Source organism: Opisthocomus hoazin, chromosome 12 (assembly GCF_030867145.1).
Source record: "Opisthocomus hoazin isolate bOpiHoa1 chromosome 12, bOpiHoa1.hap1, whole genome shotgun sequence".
Classification (NCBI taxonomy): Eukaryota; Metazoa; Chordata; class Aves; order Opisthocomiformes; family Opisthocomidae; genus Opisthocomus; species Opisthocomus hoazin.
Window position 1 is genome coordinate 4,550,995 of NC_134425.1, and position 22,739 is coordinate 4,573,733.

General features: G+C 44.1%; 1 protein-coding gene across 5 annotated transcripts; it reads left to right on the forward strand.

Annotated features, from left to right (window-relative positions):
- Window positions 1-874: 874 nt before the first annotated feature.
- On the forward strand, window positions 875-5,991 carry PDP2 (pyruvate dehydrogenase phosphatase catalytic subunit 2). Of its 5 annotated transcripts, none has more exons than XM_075434048.1 (3): window positions 888-992; window positions 1,588-1,701; window positions 3,867-5,991. In XM_075434048.1, exon 3 carries the CDS (start codon window positions 3,923-3,925, stop codon window positions 5,525-5,527), a length of 1,605 nt encoding a protein of 534 aa, XP_075290163.1. In that variant the 5' UTR covers window positions 888-992; window positions 1,588-1,701; window positions 3,867-3,922; the 3' UTR covers window positions 5,528-5,991. The 5 variants fall into 5 exon arrangements, with proteins under 5 accessions (XP_075290165.1, XP_075290163.1, XP_075290162.1 ...); XM_075434049.1 differs by lacking the exon at window positions 888-992 and adding an exon at window positions 1,060-1,077 and having other exon boundaries at window positions 1,584-1,701; XM_075434050.1 differs by lacking the exon at window positions 1,588-1,701 and having other exon boundaries at window positions 875-939.
- The last annotated feature ends 16,748 nt before the right edge of the window (window positions 5,992-22,739 follow it).

A 22,739-nucleotide genomic window follows, 5' to 3' on the forward strand; every position in this document is an offset into this window, starting at 1 on the left:
GTGAGCTTCTGTTTTTGAAAAATCACCATTACAGATTAAAGCGAGGACTACTCATTAACCAGCACATTCCTTGTCGTGTTACATAGTATAAAGCCAGACCATAGAGATTTTAACCAAGACAAGCAGACACGTGAAGCCAAAAAAATGGGGAGCCAGCCAAATGAGCCCTCGGGTTTTGTTCTCTGTAATTTACGTGGCCTGTAGTTGCTCAAAAGGGCTTTGTTGATTTTGAGCCTCATCAGCTGGTGGCCTCAGCACTGGAGGGCGTGGAATTGTAGTTAAAAACCCCACAACTAACAAACAAAAATCCTGATGACCCTCCCTCAGGAAAGTAACGTTTTTTGAACTTTACTAATGGGGGGGGGGGCGGGGGGGAAATCTTGCTGATGCTTCATTTTCTAACGCATCGCACCAGCTTGCTTTCCTCGCTCACGTTGTTACCCCGCCTAAAGGTGGGCAGGAAAGCGGGGAGCGCAGGGCGGAGGCTGCTAGCCCCCCCCCCCCCCGCACCTCGCCCGCGCTGCGAGGTGGCCGAGGGCGCGGCTCCGCCGGCCGAGCGCGGGGCAGCTGAGGTGACGGGAGGCTCCGGGACCGCGCCCCCGGCGTGCTATCCTCCCCCCGGGGCCCGGCCGAGGGAGCTCAGCTCTGCCTGGTCCCCCCGCAGCTGTGCTCGGTGGCGCGGCGGAGCAGGCGCTGAGGGGAACATGGCGGTGGGAGGCCGCGGTCGCTTCGCCCGTCCCGCCGTGTCCTGACAGGAACCCGCGCGCCGCCCCCGCCGCCCGGCAGCTGCTCGGGGCGGGGCGCCCAGGGGGCGGCTCCGGCGTCGGAGGCGCGGGTTGGGCGGCGGGGCTGTCAGTCATCGCCCACCTCCAGCGCCGCGCCGACCGCGCCCGGAACCCGCAGGCGACGGCGGGGGGCGCGTGGCGGCTGTTGCGGCCGGTGGGTGCGCGCGCGCGCGCCGAGGGCGGGAAGGAGGCGGTGCCGCCTGTCGGGTGAGGGGCGATGGCGCGGGGCCGAGGGAGCGGGGCCGGGCCGGAGGCCGCCTGAGGGAAAGGCCCGCGGGCGTGTGCGGGAGGGGTAGGGGCTGTGTGGGGGGTGCGGCAGCGGTGGGGGCTGGGTGTGAGGGGTAGGGGCTGCGTGGGGGGCTGCGGCAGGGGTAGGGGCTGTGTGTGAGGGGTAGGGGCTGGGGGGGTTGTGAGGAGTAGGGGCTGTGTGTGAGGGGTAGGGCCTGGGGGGGTTGTGAGGAGTAGGGGCTGTGTGTGAGGGGTAGGGCCTGGGGGGGTTGTGAGGAGTAGGGGCTGTGTGTGAGGGGTAGGGGCTGGGGGGGGGTGTGAGGAGTAGGGGCTGTGTGTGAGGGGTAGGGGCTCTCTGTGTGTGTGAGATGGGGTGTGTGGGGGGTGTGTGTGGCCTCAGGGGTGATGCAGGGTGGGGGCTGGGGAGGTGGCAGTGTAGGGCATTGGTGGCGGAGGGTGGCGTGCATAGGGGGTGTGTGGGCAGTATCAGGAGCATATGTGAGGGGAACGTGGGGGGTCTTGTGGGGGCTGTAAAACTAAATGTAATGGGTATCTGTTATTTTATTGGAGAAAGAGGGCGTGGGCTCTGACTTCCCAGCAGTGAGTGGGCCGTGTTGTGGGGGCAGTCTGGGTTTCAATGATTCAGTAACTCACCTGATGAGGAAGTGCCGTGTCTGGAGCTGAAGTGGTAGGTGTGCCGCGCAGGGAGCGTGAGCCTGCGGTAATTGGCTCTTACATAATGGTCTTCAGCACATTGCTTTTATTAGCACTGCTACCGTGATTTAATGTGGCTTGTACCGGAGTGGCTGATGGATGCGGGTGGGTGTCCTCGGCACTGGAGTCTGCACGCTGCGGCTGGGTAGGAACCTGAGGATGTGAAAATTGAGTGAGCAAGGGGTGGTTCAGAAATGTGCTTCAGGACTGATCAGTGCTACCTGACCTTAGGCAAACACATGTATGAACGGTATTAGGCGGCTCTGCTGCTAGGAGAAAAACCCCCTGCCTTGCTGCGTCTGCCAGCCAGCTGATGTGAACAGGGAAAGTTTGTTCAAAATGCTATTTCTATCGGCTTTTTGAGTTGAGAACATGAAGGTCATCATTGTTTCTATCTCATGTGGCTCAGAAGGGCAGGAAGAGAAAGAAGAGAAAACAGGATGGGGAATGGCCTGGGAAGGATTGGCAAACAAGAAGGCTTGTCTTGCACTGCTGGTGCTTTTTGGGTTTAGCTGATACTGGAGTTGGCAGCAGCAGCTGTCTTCCTATTAGCTTTATCTTGGTGGTGTTCTCGCTTGTATGGGGAGACGCTGGTGTCAGAGGAGACTGCAGGCAAGGCTCGAGCAATGAACTGGCATTGCCTTTTCCATCTGCTCTCCTGACAGCAGCAGCAAAATGATGCTGTGTCTTTGCCTGTCCTCGTAGAGTCCCCAGAATTATGGTGCTGGGGACCTTGTTGGAATGGCTTGTCTGCTCTGCTCTGTTGCTAAGCATGGGTGGTACGCTTCAGAAATGTTTTGTGATGTGTTGCTTTTGTTTTCTGAATGGGATTTCAGTGAAGTTCTTGGGTTGTATCAGTGGCCTTTTGTTTACAATAGTTCAGATTTGGTTTTATCTCCTGCTGATTTCTTAGGAATGTTTTCATGCAACTATCCAGGCTAGCTTCTTGTTATTTCTCATGAAGTGCCCCGCTAAAACAACAAAATTGCAGTAGCATGTGGCAGCTCTAGCCGGAGACCTAGAGCACATGGTGCTACAGGCCACCTGAAAGCAGTTCAGAGCTCACAGAAAACTGTGTTGTTCTGATCAGCTGATAGCATGATCTTTCAGGAGTAGTTGTACTTGCAGTGCTACTATACAGTTAGCTTTTGAAATCCATGGTGCAAAATTCTGTTGTGGAGTAAACATCTGGTTGTACTTGGCAATTTCCCACAGCGTGAAGACTTTATTTAGAGTAGGAGACAATATGATGCACCTCCCCAGTGGCAACTGAAGAACTTTAGCTGTTCAGGTGCCCTGGGTTTTAGAGCTGTTGGCAGCAGAGCTCTTCACAGCTGCTTGTGCTAATTGCACTCCAAATGAACAAGCCAAATTGTAACCTGTAAAAGTTGTCAATGTGACTGTGCTATAACTATCACTGCATCAAAGTGCACAGTGCTGTGATAAATGTGTTAATTAACAAGCAGTAGAATCTGCCTTCAGCTGTGCAAAAAATCCTGCCTGTGTGAAGGTTGGTTAAGACCTTGAAGGTTAAAAACAAACAAACAAAACCACCCAAAACAGTTGTGCTCATGAGCTAGAACAGAATTGGGAAGGTAGGATCATGTGAGGATTATGGCAATTCGTATAAATCATGAATTTAGCACATCTTTCAGTTTTTCCATAGGGTTTGAGTACTGATCTTCTCTTGGTATTGATATTCAGGGTGTATTAATAGAGCTGTACTCTAGCAGGCTTTTTTTAAAGTTGTGCATTAATTGTCACTTAAGTTCCTATTTTCTAACTCATTGGATCTGTTTGTTCTGTATTGTGTTAGACGAGGCTTTTCCCTAGGCAGTTTATGATTACATTTCTTGTAATGTTGGAATTTCTTCTTAGCCTTGCCACAATGAGGAAAACGTGCCTGGAAGATAAAAACTATTTTTTTCTGAGGAGTGAACTGGAGAGGGGCAGTCATATCCTAAGGCTATAATGAAGTGATGGAAATTATCACTTTTAAGAAGCCTCTATCTATAGTGGTCTTTTTTGGAAAAAAGTTCTGAATATTTCTGTGAGCTCTAGACTTGCATTTGCATTGCTATATAGAAAGTTTCTTGTGAACCTTCTAAATTTTACACCTCTCCTATTCTTATATTCCAGGCTGTAAGGACATTCTGTGTTGCTGAAGGAAGGCAATCCTATTTGCGGAGTGATTTATGATGTCAAGAACTGCATCATCCTGGATCTTAAGCTTGGCAAGAAACAGCGTTGTTTTACAAGGAAAAGGACGTTGGTACTCCATCTGTATCCCAAATAGGAACAAGATAAAATGGAAGCTTGTTTTCTCCAAAACTCATCTCTGCCCTGCTGGGAGCTGCAGCTTAGACAATACTTTCTCCTTAAAAAAGGCTTTCCGACACACTTCCACTGAAGAAGAGCATTTCTCTTTCCAGTTGTCTCCATCACAAATCAATGATATACTCCGAGCGGGTGAATTATCCCATAAAACACTGCATTTGAATGGTAAGAACGCAAGTTCTGTGTTGAGGTTTGAAAGTAACCAGCTGGCATCCAACACCCCTATCGAGGACCGCAGAAGTGCAGCCAGTTGCTTGCAGACCAAAGGGATGATGTTCGGAGTCTTTGACGGTCACGCAGGCTCTGCGTGTGCCCAGGCGGTGAGTGAGAGACTGCTTCATTACATAGCAGTTTCTCTCATGCCGCGGCACACCTTGGAGGAGATCGAGCTTGCTGTGGAGTGCATGAAACCAATTCTGCCTATTCTGCAGTGGCACAAGCATCCAAACGATGTCGAGTATCAAGAAATAACTTCGCAATATTTTGAAAACCTCCGGGTTTACTGGCAACATTTACTGGACCTGGACACCGAGCTGGGATTTAGTTTAGAAGAAGCCATGACATGTGCATTCAAAAGATTAGACTCGGACATATCGCTGGAAGTTCAGGCTCCCCAGGAGAATGAGTTGATGAGAAATATTGCCCTTCAAGTAGCTTTTTCTGGTGCAACAGCCTGTGTAGCTCATGTTGATGGTGTTCACCTACATGTTGCAAATACTGGTGACTGCAGAGCAGTTTTAGGGGTTCATGAAGAAGATGGAACATGGTCTACCCTCCCTCTAACCCGAGACCACAATGCCTGCGATGAGTTTGAAATTAGAAGGCTGAAGAGAGAGCATCCTAGATCTGAGGAGAAAACCCTGTTTGTGAATGACAGATTACTGGGGATTCTCATGCCCTCCAGAGCTTTTGGAGATGTGCAGCTGAAATGGAGTAAAGAATTGCAACACAGCATTCTTGAGAACAGCTGTGATGTTGAGGCTTTAAATATTTATCAGTATGTTCCTCCAAACTACCATACACCCCCTTATTTAACTGCAGAGCCTGAAGTCACGTACCACAAATTGAGAAGCAAGGATAAATTTCTAGTTATTGCTTCAGATGGACTATGGGAGATGCTGAGTAATGAGAAGGTTGTAAAACTTGTTGCTGGACACCTTACAGAGCTTAATGTGCAGAAACCACAACTGGCTTTTGAGAAACCAGTTAATTTGGGTTATATGCACAGCTTGTTACTTCAGAGGAAAAACAGAGGCACTGCCTCGCTTGACCGGAACGTAGCGACTCATTTGATAAGGCACGCAATTGGAAGTAACGAGTACGGGGAGGTGGACCAAGAGAAACTTGCTGCAATGCTGACACTGCCTGAAGACCTTGCGAGAATGTACAGGGATGACATCACGGTTACTGTGGTGTATTTTAATTCAGAAATAATTGAAAATTACTACAGAAACAATGACTAGAGACTTGCACTGCTGCCGTTCTGTACCACTAGCCAACGCCGATACTGAAAGCATTACTGGTGTTCTCTGACAGTCAAGCTGTTACCAGTGTTATGGTCTGGAAGTTCCTAAGTCTTTTTGTTACTTACTAGTCTTGAAAATAACTTTCTAGAAGTGAGTTTGGTGACAGTTCCCTGGGTTTCCAGGTCTGTACACACTGAAGAAAAATGTTTTGATAAAAGTTGACTGGAATGTACCTGAACTAAAGACTGCTGACCCAGTTCTGATTCCATGTGAATTTCCACTGGTAAAACTTTCCAGATGAACAAATGAGACAAATTTCACTGAGACTGGTATAATTTAATAGAGATGGACAATACCTGTAGCTGCATGGAGTGTCAGAAAGGCTCCGCTCTCGTGGAAAAAGAGTAGCATCCTCTTGAAGCACTGTAATTGAATTAAATAAATGAACTAACAAATCTTTATTTGATGTAAAGTGTCAGATACTGTAACAAATTGCCTTCTATATGTGAAGGCTGTTCAGAGCGCCCTGGAATAGTCAGACATTTTTTCCTAATTCTTCTTTGAAGCTAGGAAACAATCATAAATTCTTCCACAATTATTTTGAATTGTGAATGCATATTCTCTTAACTCTGTGTGTGGACTGGTGTGACAGCTTACAGCTAGAACACACGTGAGGGATTTCACCATTCCCTGTTTAGGGGTTAACAGTACTAGACTTTAGCATTTAGGTGTTTAACTTGACTGAAGAATATAACCTTTTATTACGTATTGATCTATGAAGTGCTGTGCATCAAATCCACCAGCTGTAAATGAAATGAAGTTTGACGCATCCAGAAGTTCAAAAATTCATGTAAATGTAAATGCAACAAAAGAGAGAGCAACTTTCGCTTCAGATTTAAGGTAGAAAAGAGAAGTAAGTGTTGATATTTCACCAGAATACGTTTAATCTTTATTTTACTCTTATTCTTGCCTTTGGACGTCAGCTTTTCCTTACAGTTGCAGAGTTATTTTCTCTAATGAATGTTTGTTCTGATCTCCGAACGCATACTTCTGTGTGTTCTACAATGGTTTTCTTTTATACTGTGCTTTCTAGAGTGCCAATCCAAGCTTGCAAATTAGCTGTATTTTCTTAAATTTCACATATGGTGTTCCCTAGTGACTCTCTTCATTGTTTGCGCACAGCGGTAACGGTTGCCAGCAAGAATGTGCGTACTGGGAATACAGGGCTGTTTACTGCTGTTGGTACTGAGTAAGGACTGTGGGTGCAGCAGAGCAGATAAAAATATTGCTTGTTTTTTTCCTGAATTTCACTTAAAATAGAAGTGTTATCCTGCAGTTTGATGAAAACATGAAAAAGTGTGAAAAGATGGAAAAGATGAAAAAGTACTTAAACTTCTCTTGAGATCTGAAGTAGGTGAGATCTCGGGGTGTAAACTGGTAGCAATTGTGGATTTGTATACTTTTCCTCCCGATTAAAACTCTCAATGCTTTCTCAGGCATTTAAATGATCTGTTTTGAAGATTGATCAGAAGGAAACTAAAGCTGGTTAAAAAAATATTCATGCTTTTGACATTCAGGGTTGAACTGTAATTCAGTGCTACAGTCGCAATCACTGAATGAGTCTTTAAAAATACCCAACCCTGTTCTGGAAAACTAATTTAAGTTTTTTTTTGTCTAGTATCTATTGGTGTGCATCCAACAATTGGACCTTTTTTCTGATAAAACGAGTAGGTCTGCTCCCACTGATAACAACAAACTGGGATTGCCTCAAGAAGTCTGACCCATGGATCATGGTGGCAGGGACTGCAGGAAGACTTTAGGTACGTGCGAGATACGATGGAGGTTGCTGAAATCCTTGTTGCTTGGGTCCAGCTTACTTCAGGGTGTGCCCTTGTCCTCGCGGCCGGTACGGTGGAGACCCGGGCCTGCTCTGCCACAGGCAGATGCAGGGGAAGGTCCGCAGGGTCCGGTCTGCCTGCGAGGCACTGTGAGCGGGGAGAGCCCTGCAGCAGCACCCCTGAACCCTTTTGGCTTGGAGTGGGCTCTTCCCCTTCGCTCCCTCGCTCCTTTTGTGTGAGAAGTTGCACGCTTCTGATGCTGTGAAAAGCCGGAATTGAAGACTAGATAGTCGGCAGGCTGTTAAGCAGGTATTCTTTATTATGGCACCGGGCACACGGGGGATCTCTCCTCCAAACGTGCGTGCCAAACACCCTGTCACTTCAGGTTAAATACAATCACACATCTAAATATTCATTATATTTCTAAGAACTACTTAGCGTATTAATTACTTTTCCAAGGACTAATTAGCATATGTTAATGTCTTTCACACATGTCTATTAGTGTCCTCGGGTGGTCTTTGGGGGTCTTAAGATGAAGGCTTATACTCCTCATCACAGTGTCCGCTGGTTGACCTTTGTTTCTGCGCAAACTCAGTTCTAAGATCAGTTTACCCTGTCCTTCCAGGTTGTTTTGCTCCGGTCTTGTTGCCCTCCTGGTGCCTCTTTATCTCTGTAGCTTGGTGCATCTGCCCTCCCAAGGCTGAGCTGTCCAAATAACGTTATTTAGGAGCCTCTCTATCTTAGACCTTTCTTATCCCTCACCAAAACAGCAAGTCAAGTTTGTCTAAGTAGCGTTATTGAGGAGCCTCTTTATCTTAGAGCTTTCCTGTCTTCTCAAAACAGCAAGGATCTACTTTAGCTTAATTACAATCTAGTAAGTGGAAATTTTACGTTTACGGGTATCACTTTGCTGCTTGACACTTAGACACGAAGCAGCAGAAGGCTGTGTTTCTAGACTACGTCTTTATAGAGACATTAGTTAACAGTGTAGCTAGAGGAATGAAGGGGCTAAACCGTCTCGGAGCTGATATGAACTGATACACTTTTGATGAAGATAATCTAGAAAACTTTCCACATAGAGTAAACCTGCAACTGCGAAAGTAGTGTGGCAAACCAGCTGCTATGTGGTCACAAAATAAAAATAAGCTATTTTGTTTTTTTCACCTCCCAGTGGTGAAATCTAGGCCGTCTTTTGAAAGAGTCCCTGCGGCATGGTGTCATCTAAGCCTTACTCCTGGATGCGTTACTGTGTGTAGGTGGTTGTAACTGCGACTGCAAATTGATGATGATTTTTTTGGGGAACGCGTCTGAAAGTAAGCAAGGTACTATGTCTAATTTCGTGTTAGTTTTGCTCAGTTTAACATGCAAAGCTATAATTATCTGACAGTGGAAAAGGATGACATTAAACTAGTTAGAGGTTGGTTTGTTTGTTTTTAAATGCGAATGACGGATTTAACGGCGTGCTCCCCAGAACTTGTTGCAGGCCGATGAAAGCAACCTCTCTGTACTTATGGTAAGGAAAATAATGATTCTACCCATTTGAGCTGGATCATAGGCGTTTTCACCTCTAACTGCAAACACAGCTAATGGGCATTACTAGAAGTAGTATTTTGTGAATTGGAGAGACAACGGTGTTTAAGTGAGCGAGCTAAATGCATTAGTCTTCTCCTGCGAGCACACTGATGTGACGATTTGATAGCACATCTAGCTGCAGGTCCTGCAAGACAGCATACGCTGGAACAAACAGCTTTACAGGCAGTCCGTTTGGGTCGGGTTAGTGCAGCTTGGCATTTGTTCTCTTTATTTCCATAGCATTCTGGAGAAGCAGTAGTCAAAAAGAGTCACACAAATTCTGTGTCTCAGAACGCGGTACTATGGGCGCTACGACTCCGAAGTAAAACATCTGAGGTTAAGCACCGATGCAAGTGCTAGAAAAAATATGATTGGCTGCCCTAAAGCTTAAACCTGGGGTTGAAATATAACTTTGTAACTTTGTTTTTTCTCTGGAACTCTTATTCCATGTTCCTAAATTATGATCTTATTTATATTTAAGTATTCAGGCTCCATAATGTATTTAGAGTTTTGGGGGGATTTATGAGGTTTTTTTTTTTTGGTTACTTCTGTGTAAATAGTGAGGGAGATCACGGTTCTCATAAGTGAAAACATTCATTTCACACTCAAACCTAATCTTTATTAAATGGATGGAAGACTTAATGGTTTGGTTGCCATACAGGAATCTGGCGTTCTTTCTGCTGAATGCTCGTATGCAAAAATGCCAGATTCCGGGTCAGAGAGCATAAATGTGCAAGTTGGTGTAAAAGTAAATATTTTGAGTAGGCTCTGCGAGTTTGCTCAAGTGTTTATAGCTGTGTGGTTTTCCCCACAGTGGATACACTTGTTTATATGTAAAAATAAGGACATCTTGGTACCATGTATGTTCCATGGAATTAACAGGTCAACAGAGGGACCACGAGTTCGCTGGCCACAATACCCAAGTGGTGCTTTAGGTAATTTGACAACCTACACAAAAAATATTTAGCTTTGAAAGGCTCACGTGTATGTACGTGTTCATCAGCAGTTAAAATATCATTGCAACATTCACATCCAGTGTGTGTTGAAATAGTCTTAAAAATAATGCAAAAAACCCTACAAATACTACATCTATAGAAACAGTGATTAAATCCTTGAATTACCACAGACCAGTAGCAAGGCAAGTGTTCACGTACTTAGTCCTGAGGCTTGACTGTTTCTGTTGATTACAGGTTATGGGGGGTGGGGAAAGGAGGTAAAAAGAAAAGAAAATTATTTGGGAAGGATTTTTTTTTCTCTTTCTGCTGGTTTCTTCTTTCCCTTCCAAAATACGATATTTGCCTGAACTTTGAGGAAGAGTTTTTTGGAGGTGTTTTAGATGAGCTTTCTGTTCAGAGCTGTAGTGGTCTTGAGGTCTGAAGGTAGAACCACACACACTCTTTGCGGTTGAGTCAGGTGTGGATTGGTCATGCTGGTGGGGTGTGCTCGTTACACCTGCAGGCTTAATGCTTCAGTAGAAAGTCAAAAAGTAAGACTCCAAGATGTGCGTTTCACTTGGGGTTATAATGCTTGGTGTGAGATGGGGGGAGGGAAGTTCTTCCTTCTTTATGTCTGTTGCAGAGAGGTTAATCTCCGAAGAAGTATTATTGTCACGTGAAACTCTGGAGGTTTTACTAAATCTCTGTCTTTATCCTGAAGAACCGGTTCAAAGTGCTGCTGTCGGGTCTCTCTGGCTGTCAGTCGGGTACGAGTTAGTTACTGCAGCACTGTGCTGACAAGCCATGGGGTGGCTGCTTGAGTTTGGTTTGTCAAGCCTGTGCTGCTGGAGACTCTCCGAGTGCTTTGACTTTTTAACAGCTGGCAGGGAAAAGATGACCCTGTGCCAAGCCACTGTGGAAAGGAAGCATAATTATGATTTCTGTTTGGGTTAAGCAAACTTAACTGGACACTTCTCTTTGCTTAAAGAGAAAAAAAGCATGGTTTTTGCATTCTGGTGAGCTTTTTTGAATTGGAAACAATGCAGAGGGGAAAAATGTGGTCAACAAGCCATGCTTGAAGGGGTGCTGGAACCTTAGGTGGCAGAGACGTGGATCGTAAAGCCTCCCTGATGAAATTTCGGAGCCGATCCTCTAGCGACTTGTTCCAGAGTGGGTTGGTTGACTTCGTCCTTCTCTTGAATCAGGTGGAAGATGCCAGCTCTGGACGTAGTGCTTCCTGGCTGTGGGCGGCGGTAGCGTGTTGGAGGCCAGCAGCTCGCCCTGAGCGCCGGGGGTTCCGAGCTCCCACAGTGGAGCCTTTGGCCTCCTTGTTTCTGGTGTTCCTCAGTGTGCTTTGCTTCCTGCTCTCTGCAGTGGGCTTTGCTGCGCTGAGGTGGCTCTTACATCGCTGCCTCATGCTCCACGGCTCTGTGGTGTCTTGCTTAACAGAAAGGGTTCGAGTTTCAGTCCGTCACTGAATAGATCTTCCATTTGGTACCTGCAGAACCGAGGTTGGCCAGGAGATGTCACCTGAGTTTTGCAAAAGGAGGGCTGCGTTATGCCTCCAGTCTCTCTTCACTAGTATGTACGTGTTCATAACATGAATTTCAGATGCTGTTGAAATATGCAGAAACCCCATTACCACCACCACCACCCTACACACAGCTTAAAAGTTCTATGTGGTTTATTAGTACTTCCAAATTATGAACTGGGTATTCTGAGCAAGAGCTTGATCAAATTTAATTCTTTGCCAGAACCAAGTTTTAATGGCCCAAGCACACTAAGCGGTTAAGCTTGCTGGACAGCAGTCTCCTTGTCCTGGCACTGCTGGGTACAAGGCCAAGGGAACTGTCAGTTGCACAAGATGAACAGATGCTTCCTACTCCGAGGAAATCTTTGCTCAACAGTTACCTGAGTGCCCAGCTCCTGCTGCCGTGCAGCTCAGGAAGCCACAGGTGGCTATGGCTGCTCTGGCTTTGGGGAAGCCGTTCCTGTTTGGACCAACTTCCAGCCTGGAAATTCCATAGAAATGCTGCCGGAGGAGCTGGCTGCAGGGAGGAGATGGAGATCTGCTGTTCAGTCCAGGTGTTTGCAGAGATACCTTGGTTCAACCTCGTTGTCAGCTGGGACTTCTGAGTAAGATGAAGGTTTAAGAAATAAATCAGTGTTTGGTTTGTTTAGTGGTAGTGGGGTTTTGATCCCCTCTTTTTTTTTTCTTTTCATTTATCTGCAGTTCTTTCTTTTGGACATAGTTGCCTGCACTGGATGCAGCTTATTATAACTTGCATCTCTTCTGTATTCTTGCTGTTGCTTTTTTCAGCCCCCACCTCTCTCTTTCTTCCCTTCCCATTACTCCGTGATTTTTCATTTTCTATTTATTGTTCTGGGAAAATACTTCTAGGAAATGGGGCAACATTGCATTTTTTAGAGCAATATGGGAAGGGCGATGTGACTTTCTGCCACACACAGCAGGTGAGGGAACTATAGAGTGTGACAGGACGGGCTTTCAGGCAGGTGCATAAGTGGATGATCCTATAATCTTACAGAAATGCATTTTAGAAACGTTTGCTGCTGTTACAGCTACTTTTTCAACCATTTGCTGTTACAGCGATGCGTGTAGCACAGCAAATAACAAAGATCTGAAGTGCTGGGTGACGAACAGTGATTGCTTTGTCCCCTTTGTTTTCGCAGACAAAAGTAATGCATCCTCCTCGCAGACCAACTTTGCCTGCTGTTTAACCCCGAACTTCAGCCCGAGATACACTTGCGTGTCTGTTTCCAGTGGCTTACCGTGAAAGTAAAACAACCAGTCAATTCTGGCAGCTCCGCTGAAAGATTAAAATGGTGGGTGGCAGCGAGGGGGAGCAAAGCTGCCATGTGTAGGGTACGGAGTTGATCCTCCACAGACCTGCTCCACACGTGGACTGGGCTCACGTTCTCATCTCAACCCCGTCTGATAGGTTTGCTAATCAGATCTTTGCTGTGCTCACTCTCTATTAAAAGTGAAATCTGGTCATTTGGCTGGATTTTCAGAGAAACTTGGTGATGATTAAAATCTTCCAGTGTTGGGGCTCATGTTGCATCATCTTATTTCAAACAAAACAGAGCCGTTATCCCTTACTGTTTGCAAGTAGGTGTAAGCCAAATAAAAGCTGTGCATCCATCCCGAATTCTGATGTTGCTGTGCATGAAAGGACTGACTGCCCGTGCCTTGCTTCACCGCGACATCCCGTCAGTTCCTGAGGCATGTACGCAGGACCTTGCTCTCATTTGCAGAGCTGTGTTTGTGAGTAAGAGAGAATTGTTGCATTTCTTAAACTATAATAACAGTAAAGAATAAATTCCCCAACAACTCTGATCCTTTTTCAAAAAAAGCTCCTGACACTGCTGAAAAGGTCAGCTAGTTATTTTATTATGATTTTGTTTATGGTAAGTCCTGTGTCTTTGAGGTCTTTGGCTACAGTAGAAGAGATCGCATTAGTCAATAGTCGGAAAGTTTCTCTGGTGACATTATGCAGAAGAGAGTGTAGAACCCTCTGTAAAAACAGTGCGACGTTGCTGCCCTTTTACAGCTATGTTACAAAAAGAAAAAGGGGTATCAATTTCATTTTGACTTCAATTTCTGCATGGTCATCCAACCACCTGACATAAAAGCAGGTGTACTCGGTTATCTTCATTTCCTTTTCTGGAGTGCTGGTGAATTTTTTAAATGTTTTTTTTTCCTTGTATCAGTTAGGGTCTGAAGGGCATTGTAGTGTCATTTTCAGTGAATGCTAGTAATAAATATTTCTACCTTATTCACCTGCCAACTCATCTTTTATTCATCCTGCTGATGAAAACAATCTCCTGTGAAACTTCTGTTGCTGAAGGAGTTCAAAAACTTTCCAGTTATGGATGTAATGGATCCCTTTTCAGCTTAGTGTAAGAATTTTCTATTACTTTGTTACACGTTTGTGAAGAAAGGAATTGCAAAGTCCTGATGTCCAGTTAGAGCAGCAGGAAGAACGTAATCCTGTAAAGGCAGCAACAGGGGAACCTGCACTTGGTTTATGTTCGCATTGCAAATGCCGGTGTTGTACCACCATAAAAACTGGCTGTGCTTGCGTTTCCTTGAAGGCCCAGAGGAGTGGACTGGTGTGGCTGTACCTCAAGTCCTTGCTCAAACTCTGGTGCGCTTGCATTACGGCGGTGGTACCAAACCTGCGGCAGAGTGGCTGCTTGTGAAGTTTTGTTTTGTGTCTTGGGGATAAATTACTTGGCAATGTGCATTGGTGGAGAAAGGAAGTGCCCACAAAGCTGACTCCCTTCTTCCCACCTAGGGCAGAGTGTGCTTATGCAGGAGGCTGGGGAGACACCGCTGCATGAAATCCAGCGAAGTGGTAATGCTTTTTTCTTACTTGAGTGGAAATCGCTAATTCATGCAAGCTGTTGATAGCGTGATCTCAGTTTAATTGCCGATACCTCTTTATTAAAAGCTAGCAAATAACTTGGCTGCAATCAAACAGCTTTCCTCAAGCTGTATTTTGCAAATATGTTTTGTAAAAACTGTGGATTGTTGCAGGAGCCTACACATCTAGATAAAAATGTAACTAAATACATTTGAAACAGGCTGTAGTATTCACCAGACCAACAGATTTCTGCAGCTTTATGTATTATTTATGCATGTATCTAAAAAACCATCATTTGGTCTACAGCTGAGAAGCAAGAACTGTAGGCAAGCTGGTATCTTACAGTCATAAGTACAAGGATCTTGTGACTTCAAATGTATGTTTATAATATGAAACAGATTTTTATCCTCAGTGAAAAGAAAGGAGAGGTGTGAATGTGCATCCATTTGAACTTTTGTTTGTATGTAAAGGTTTTTCTGTACTTGGCTAGATGAAATCTTAGCTGCTTCAAGAGCTTTCCCATGAACTTCATTAGAGGCGTGGCTGCCCATTTCCGATATGTTGCTCAGGAACATGTCAAAGTCTGGCTCCTATTTTCAGGATAGTGTTGAATTAAAACAAAACATGCCAATGATGCAGACGTTGCCTCTGAAGTCAGATCTCCTGAGGCACTGGTCACTGGGATCATCATCCTCCAAGCTGTGGCAGTGGGTGAAACCAGTAGAGCAGGAAGTCAGCAAATGTCCGCCTCTGAAAAACCACGGGATCTGTGATTCCCTGGCCTGGAGTAGAAAATGCACAGCTGTGCTCTCCCTTGAGATCACAGAAGATTTCACTGCTGTGACATCCCGGGACTCGGTCGGGAGCCAGTTGACCTCCCCTTGGAGAACGTGGGAGGAGTGGGAGTGTGCAGCTCCGGGGTGCGTAGGCTCTACCTGCAGAAGACATGCTGCTGGCACAGGCAGTGCCCATGGCTCAGAAGAGTGCAAGACTGTGTTCCTATGGCCGTGCAGGAGTATTTTGGCTATTGGCTGACGGAGTGTAGTTTTGTTTATTGCTGACCAGTTTTTGAACTTTGCTGTTTTTTTGTAGCAGAAATAGTTTAGATCAATAACCTATTCAAGCCCAAAGTTCTGTTTGCCCTCTCTCCAAACAAGAGGTATTTCCATTGTTCATTATTATGTGCCACTTCTATTTCAACCCTGAGCTCATAAATCATAAATGAGCTTGAAGTATTTGTTTCCCTCTTTCAGCACTACCTTTATCTGGTATTTGCTGACGTGGCTCATTATAACTTATTTTTGAGCACAGTCAGACCTTGTTTTCTGAACAGATGAATTCATTGTTGGAAAGGAGTCTATTTATAGAATTTAGGGGCCACCAAAATGAGAAATTCTAGCTCGTTAGGATCTCAGCTGGAACAATGTGATCTGATATACAGAAGTTTTAAGCTGATGAAATGAAAGCAAAGACTTTGCTAATTGGTTCTAAACCTTTAAATTACGAATGGGCTATTTTTGTATTGCTGTTAAGGGTGATAGAAACCATCTGGAAAAGAGATTTAAGGCAGTGTATATTGGAAGGACAGAAAGGAGAAAAAACTAAGGAAGTTAATGTTAAGGAAAAAAATATGAAGTGTATGAAGTGGAATAAACAAATGACTTCTGGTATTCTGAGCTATCTCCTTCAGGTGAGGCTTGCATAAAATCAAGATCTCATTACCTCTGCCTCTCCACCCTATACGGAAGAGGCAGATATGTCTCCTTTATCAATACTTGGTGCTGAAGTGGTGAAGTAAATGTATGGATATGTGATTTTGTTCCAGTGTCTCAAGTAGAATTACTAACTGAAAACGCACAAATCCTCGAAACTGTCTAGTCTTATGGAAGAGCAAAGGCTTCCTGCCTCAGCCCAGACGTACGTCCTCTGGGAACATGGCGAATCGCTCTGAAGAAGCGCCTGGCACACAGTGCCTTCCAGAAGTTGAAGCTCCAGTGCTGGGGCATGCGTGAGGGCTTTGTCCTCGTTCTTCCCCTGCCAGCAGGCTTCAAACACGGCTGGATGCCAGGGGAAGTCAGTTAGTTTTATTATCATAAAATAGTAGCCTAACTAATGTCTCTGCTTCTCTTTCCTTGTGGAGAAAGAAAGCATGCTGTTGAGTCTTGAGGCACGGTAAGTAACCAAGGAGGAGCTGCAGGCCAGTTGTCTAGGACATGTTTATTTGCTGTTTAAGAGTTACATTATCTCACTGTTTTCTACCGTCCTCCTAGGACATCTTAACTTCAGCTCTTTTACTGCGTACTGAAACCAGGTGAGTCCATCTGTTGTCACTAGAACCGAGAGTTTGCAGGAGACACTGATGATGTGCTAGTGTTTATGGCTTATATAAAGCACAATAATTTAAAATATATAAGGGGCCTGTGAACGAGTGAGATAAAACACATGCAGTGTGGGATGGGGGCTTTGAGTGGCAGCAGACTGTGTAGCTTTGGTAATTCAAAAGTCAGGGAAAACCAGCTGTTACGAACCGTTTGTGGCTGTTAGGGAAGTGTGCAGCTTGGAGACCCTCGCAGCGTTTGTCCTGCTGTTCCCTGTACTCAGCGAACAAGAAAGTACATATACTGTAAATGAAGAAGTGTAAAAATTAGCTGAGATAAGATCAACAGGAGCAGATAAAATCTGGGAATCCTGATAGTGTGCTGGTTCACAGCTCTTTGTTCGGACCCATGGCAGAGACAGGCCCTACGAAGTTCCGCTTCCTCTTCCCGAGTACGGGATAATGAAATGCCTCTGACATCTCCGATTTTCTTGTTAGTACCCAGAACTGCAAAATTAATCTAGTTATACTGAGCGTTTGATCTTCTGAGAGGCCCGTTTGAAGTGATACTTCTAACTTTGAAAAAATTGTGTTGACTACAAATCTACTTTTGAGATAAACCAACATCTAACACTTCTATCTGAAAGATGAACACGACTGCTGTGTTTACAATACTGAATTTAGAAAAGAAGCAGAGGTAATGGCAAGACAGGTGGTTAATTTTCCCAGCTGTGTTTTTTTTCACATCTTTCAGGTGATCAGGGTGATCCCTGGACTTACAGGAAGGACTGCAAATGTTTTTGTAGACTCACTCATACAAACCCTGTGGGAAGGACATGCGAAGTATCTGAAATTACAGTTGGGTTTTGTGTCTGTGACTTGACAAGCTGCCTTTTCTTACACGGTGCAGATTATTTTTTTTAGAGAATCCTGAAGTATCATCAGTCTCGGAATTCACAATTACACACATGGCCAGTCTTGGTGATGCTGCAAAGCGTGTCGTACAATGCAGCGACACCTGTGCTAACTCCAGAGCTAGCCAGTAGTAAGTTGGCTCTTGGCTGGGGTTAATGTTACTCATTAAAAGAGGACTTGGATAGTGGTAGTCGACTGTGGCTGGACCATCTCTGGTGTCTGTATGTGCATCCCGTTCTCCACTTGCGAAGCTGTAGCTGCATGTTGCTCCCTGGAGTAACTCTCTATAGCATAGCACTGCTATCGGGGATGGGACTATAAAGTGGAGCCGTGGTCGAGCTGGAAGCCATTTCTGAGATGTAAAGGCGAGGCTAACGCTTAGCCGGTGCTGTTCAAAGTCTCTACATGTGGTTCTGAATAACTGACAGATAATTGTAAGAAGTCTTTTTATTTTCCAGTAAACAAGAATAGGCAATAAGGAAAAAAAAAATAATTGGGAAGTCATGTTGTTGTTCTGTATAATCTTGATTTAAATGACAAGAGGAATGAATGCATTAATCCTGTCTATCTTCTTATTGCTGTGCTTGTCAGCTCTATTGTAATACATGTACTTCATAGGAGGAAAGACAGACCTCGCTTTGTTTTTTGACACTTCTGTTTTAAAAATCGTTCCTTCACTTCCCTCAAACAGAAAATTTCTGATGCAGCTGTGTAGATATATTTCTTTGACTAAGCGTTTTGTGGCAAAATCGGAGCTATTAAAACAGATAGCTAGTGCATTCAGAAGTCAGAAGAAGGAAAACTAAAACTCAAGATCACTGCAGCCTCCTCTTACTTGTACCTTATTACAATTTTCTGTCCCTTCTCCAAAAACTCAAAAACCCTAAACTCCCTGAGAGCGTACGCTATCCTCTTAAAACCAAGCAAGTGTGAGTGGGCAGTCTAAGCAAATGTTTTCGTGTTTGTGAAGCTCAGGGGACTCCGAGACTGCAGCAAAAACCTGCAAGCGCAGTTCAAACCCACCATGCTTCCATTCATCTGACTTGCTGCCTACATAGTATCCAAGCTGAAAGCATAAACTGACTTTTAAAAATTTATTTCAATTTTAGATTAAATTACTGATGTTTATTACACCAGGGGTAGTGTAAGCCAGGACTGATTAACGAAAATGAAGTAACAGAAAGTCATGCACTGACCTGAAAAATAAATTTACTCTGCTCATTTAAAAATTACTGAAGTATTTCTTGCATGGTCATCTTTTTTCTTTGGTCTCTGTAAATTTGTAAGCTTTATGTTCCTTTTTGCAAAGGATGTGTTGATTTACATCGTATACAGTGCTTATGAAAGCATGAGGTTAAAAACAACGTATTGCCTGAATTTTTTTAGGCGTACGCACTAGATACTTGTTTTGCTGGAACTTGTCGTTGTGTGAGGAAAGAACGTATGTGATACAGCCATACTAAATTGGGGTTATTCATTATGAAAGTCTTCATGGTGTATCTTGCCTTCTTATGTTAGAGGATTAAATAGAATAGTACACATCCTTAAAACATACGTACTGTGCTCAGGGTCACTGTCTCTAACCACAGGTGCCAGTCACTGTTACTTCACTAACCAGTTCTATGTATAGATGTTGACCTGCCTGATTAGCCACCAGCAGCCAATATAGTGTGATGCCGCCTGACTCGTACTGCGTTTAGTTGGGTGCTGATGGATGGGTGAATTGGTCCAGATAAATTAAGAAACTGCTTACAAATGTCGGTGTGTTGAGCTGGGCCTTTTTGTGTTGTGACAATGCCGTGTCAAAGCGGATGACATCGTATAGTCTAGGTGAGAGCACGGCACTTCCCCAGCGTACACCGAGAAGGACCGTGGCCGTGGGAGTTGGCTGATTTCAAAAGTCTGGGTTTCAAAGCCGTACAAATCCAACTTTGGTGCATATCAGACAGATAGCAAGATTAGGTCATCGGACCAAAACTCCAGCTATTTCTGAACCATCCCTGGTGATGCAACTGCTAACATAGGCAAGCTAGGGAGCTGGTTTGAAGAAGCTGTTACTTTTCATAGTCTTAAATCTTGTAAAGATGACTCGCAACCTTTATTCATTAATGGGCATCTGATTCATCGCTGGTTATACTGGAAATAGATTTTATATTGCATTATAATTGTTCATACTGCTTTATAAAGACTGCAATTATTTTTATTATTGATGTCTATTTAGAGGATTTATAGCTTGTCTGTAAAACCTATAACCTGCCAAGCTACAGCATTAGAGCAATCTATATCTGGAAGTGATTTAAAGTGGTCATTTTTAATTTATGAAAAGGTTTTTCTTTAAAAAAAAAAAAGGAGTTTCAAAGCATTCACAGCCTTTTCAGTAGCATATAGAACTCTGATTTTCATTTAAAAATGAAATGTGCAATAATTTTCTGTTGGTTTAGCTCAATTGAAATGTTTCATAGTCGGACATTTCGCAGTCTGATATGCTCTGATTTCCACAGGATAAAAATTGAAATGTTTGGAGGTAATAAAAAAAATATTGCAGGGAAATAAACAATCTAATTATTATTTTTTAATTTTTTATTTTACTGCTTTGGCAGTATGCATAGCTTTGCTCTGATACTCTAGTATCGGACACCACTTATCAACTGCTTTATTTCTGTGTTCTTTTTTGTAGTGTTTCACCTCCTTAGAGGGAGCACAACAGGATTAATGACATAATCTTATCTTTTACAAGACATTGGAAATTAAGATGTACTAATACTGCCTTCAACCTGATATACAAAGGATTTTAAACCTTAATTCTGTGACAGGTTTTGTTTTGTTCTCATTGTACTTAAAACCAGTTTCAAGCCAACAGTTGTCCAGAAAAAGACAGGGATGTGGAACAAATAGAACGTAATTTGCTTACAGTTCAGAAGGCGTATTTTCAGTTAAAAACACAGCTGGCTGCATAGGAATTCATATTAATACAGAGTTGTCAAATAACTACGTGGTCCTGGTTGCTCTGCCTGAGCAGTTACACTGGGTGCTGTGGGTCTGCCCGGGGAACAGGGATCCAGTCTCAGCCAAGGACACAGATTAAAGCGTTTGACCTACTTGCTAATGAGGGCTGCTGTATGGTACTGGAGATTGCTTCGGTTTTACTGGTGAAAGGGGCAATGTTATCTCTGGCTGCTATTTTGAGTTAACTTGTGCATCTTTCTGAAAAGACCAATGATGACGTGTTTTGACGCTTCAGATGTGTCTATTGCTAATGACTGCGCAGCCGTGTCACCTGGAATTTGTCTTTACTGTAGCTGTGTCTCCGTATTTGCGTTCTGGAAGTGGGGGGACTCTTTGCACAGAAAAGCATAGGCTAAAGTTCTATCCACTTCAGGCAATAGTGGAAAGAGAATCTTGTCACGGAATAATTTTCATACAGCTTTTCTTGTGTATGTTTTCAAAATTGTAACTGAAAAACACTGAGATAGTATAAAACCGAGAATGACTCTGAGCAGCACGCATGCTTTCATTTCAGCGTGAATTTCCTCTTACCCATATTTGCATTGACTTCACCTTTTGAAGAGAAGAACCAAATTCTCTGCTACCATCAATGCCTGAAATTCTGGTCAGGTCTATAAACCATCTTGTAGAAAGGCACCTGGCCCACTGAAAACAAGGATGACTTGAATAGACTCTGTGGCTAATGTAGACTATTCTTTTTTTAACTCTTTTCGCAGTAAAAGTTTCCAGTGTTTTTGAAAAACAGATCTTTTTCAGCATTCAGTCTCAAAGACTAAAGGGGTTTTTTTTGTCTATGGATATTCTAAAATTGTCTCCCTCTGAGTATAAAAATAGTAGTGCTTCAGTGCCCTGCTGAAACTATTAACCAAGCTTCCCAAAGAGTTTTTTAAGTCTCAAAGAGATGAAGTTGTATGCACCGCATGAAATGGCACTGGTTGTACCAGGTGTTGGGGTGGTTGATACATGGGCTGTGGGATGCGTCCAAACAGGATTCTGGTTCCGGAGCTGGTTTATGCCCAGCGAGTTGCGCTGTCTCTGCAGTAGCAGCAGAGCTATGTCTTGCGTTACACCGCCGTGTTGTGGTGTTGTAATACAGAGGCACGTTTATCGCTAACCATACCCAAAATTTGTCTGGCAAAGAACAAGCGTTGCAATTACTTCTAGGCATGGAAATGGGGTATTAATGAGACTGATCCACAGAGAGCGCAGTGTTGGAACCGGAGGTATGAAAGCACACAAGCAGTTTGTTCCGGTGGTGAAGAACAAGGCACAGCAGCAGTGTTCAGCTGTGTCCCCTTGGGCCATCTCCGTGGCCCTCTGCAAGAGCAGAGCCAAGCCATAACCCAAACACGGGCATAGAAAAAGAGTAGAAGTAGTAGCTGTTCAAATTTAATTAGGCTTTTAAAACTTGGCTAGAATGCTCAAGCAACTGATCGAAAGAGAAACAGAACAACTCTGTTTTAGTGATGTGACTGCGTGTGAAAGCAAAGTGGGTAGCTCATTTCACCGCAATCTAAATGATACGCAGTATCATCGTTTATTTATCTGCTTTGGCTAACTTTTTGTGCCTGTTCTGCATTTCATAGGCTGACAGCCCAGGTTTCAACAAATGTGTTTTAGCAGCAAGAATGTATTCTTTTTTACAGTTCCACTTCGGCAAAAGATCCTCATCGGTCACCTTATGCTTTTTTTTTCCCCAAGTACATGTAGGAAGCAGAAGAGTTGAACTAAATACATGAAGGAACCATGTCAACTGTGGGTAGAATTTTTGGACTCTGTGTGTTAACCAGGGGAGGAAGAGGCGGTTGTGTAAACAGTCTCACTGTCTGGGAACACAGGCGTCTTTCCAGATTTTTGCTCTGGGAAACAAACAGGTTGTTTTGGTGACGCCTTTCAGCTTGGAGCATGTGGGCAAGGGACCATGTTTGAAATCTGATGCTGAGCATTGCCTGCTTTACGGTAAAAATATCACAGCTCTTCCAGCAAGGAACTGTTGAAATCTGGGGGTAAGAGGAGCAGAGGTGCTGTATTCGGAGATACTTGTCTTCAAGAAAAGGTGAAAATGTTCTGGTTTTGCACCTGTTACTGTGAGTGGATAGGGCTTCACCTGCAGGACTTCATTTCCAGCTAGGGAAAACACTGAAGGCACCTTAATGAGAACTTCTACCAAAAATGCTTCCAGCACATCCATTTTTTAGTACAGATTCTGTACACTTTTGTAGCTCTGACTATGGAAAT

What these genes read in the sequence shown, in the direction of transcription:
- PDP2 (XM_075434050.1), top strand. Translation starts at nt 3,923, where the DNA reads ATGATGTCAAGAACTGCATCATCCTGGATCTTAAGCTTGGCAAGAAAC.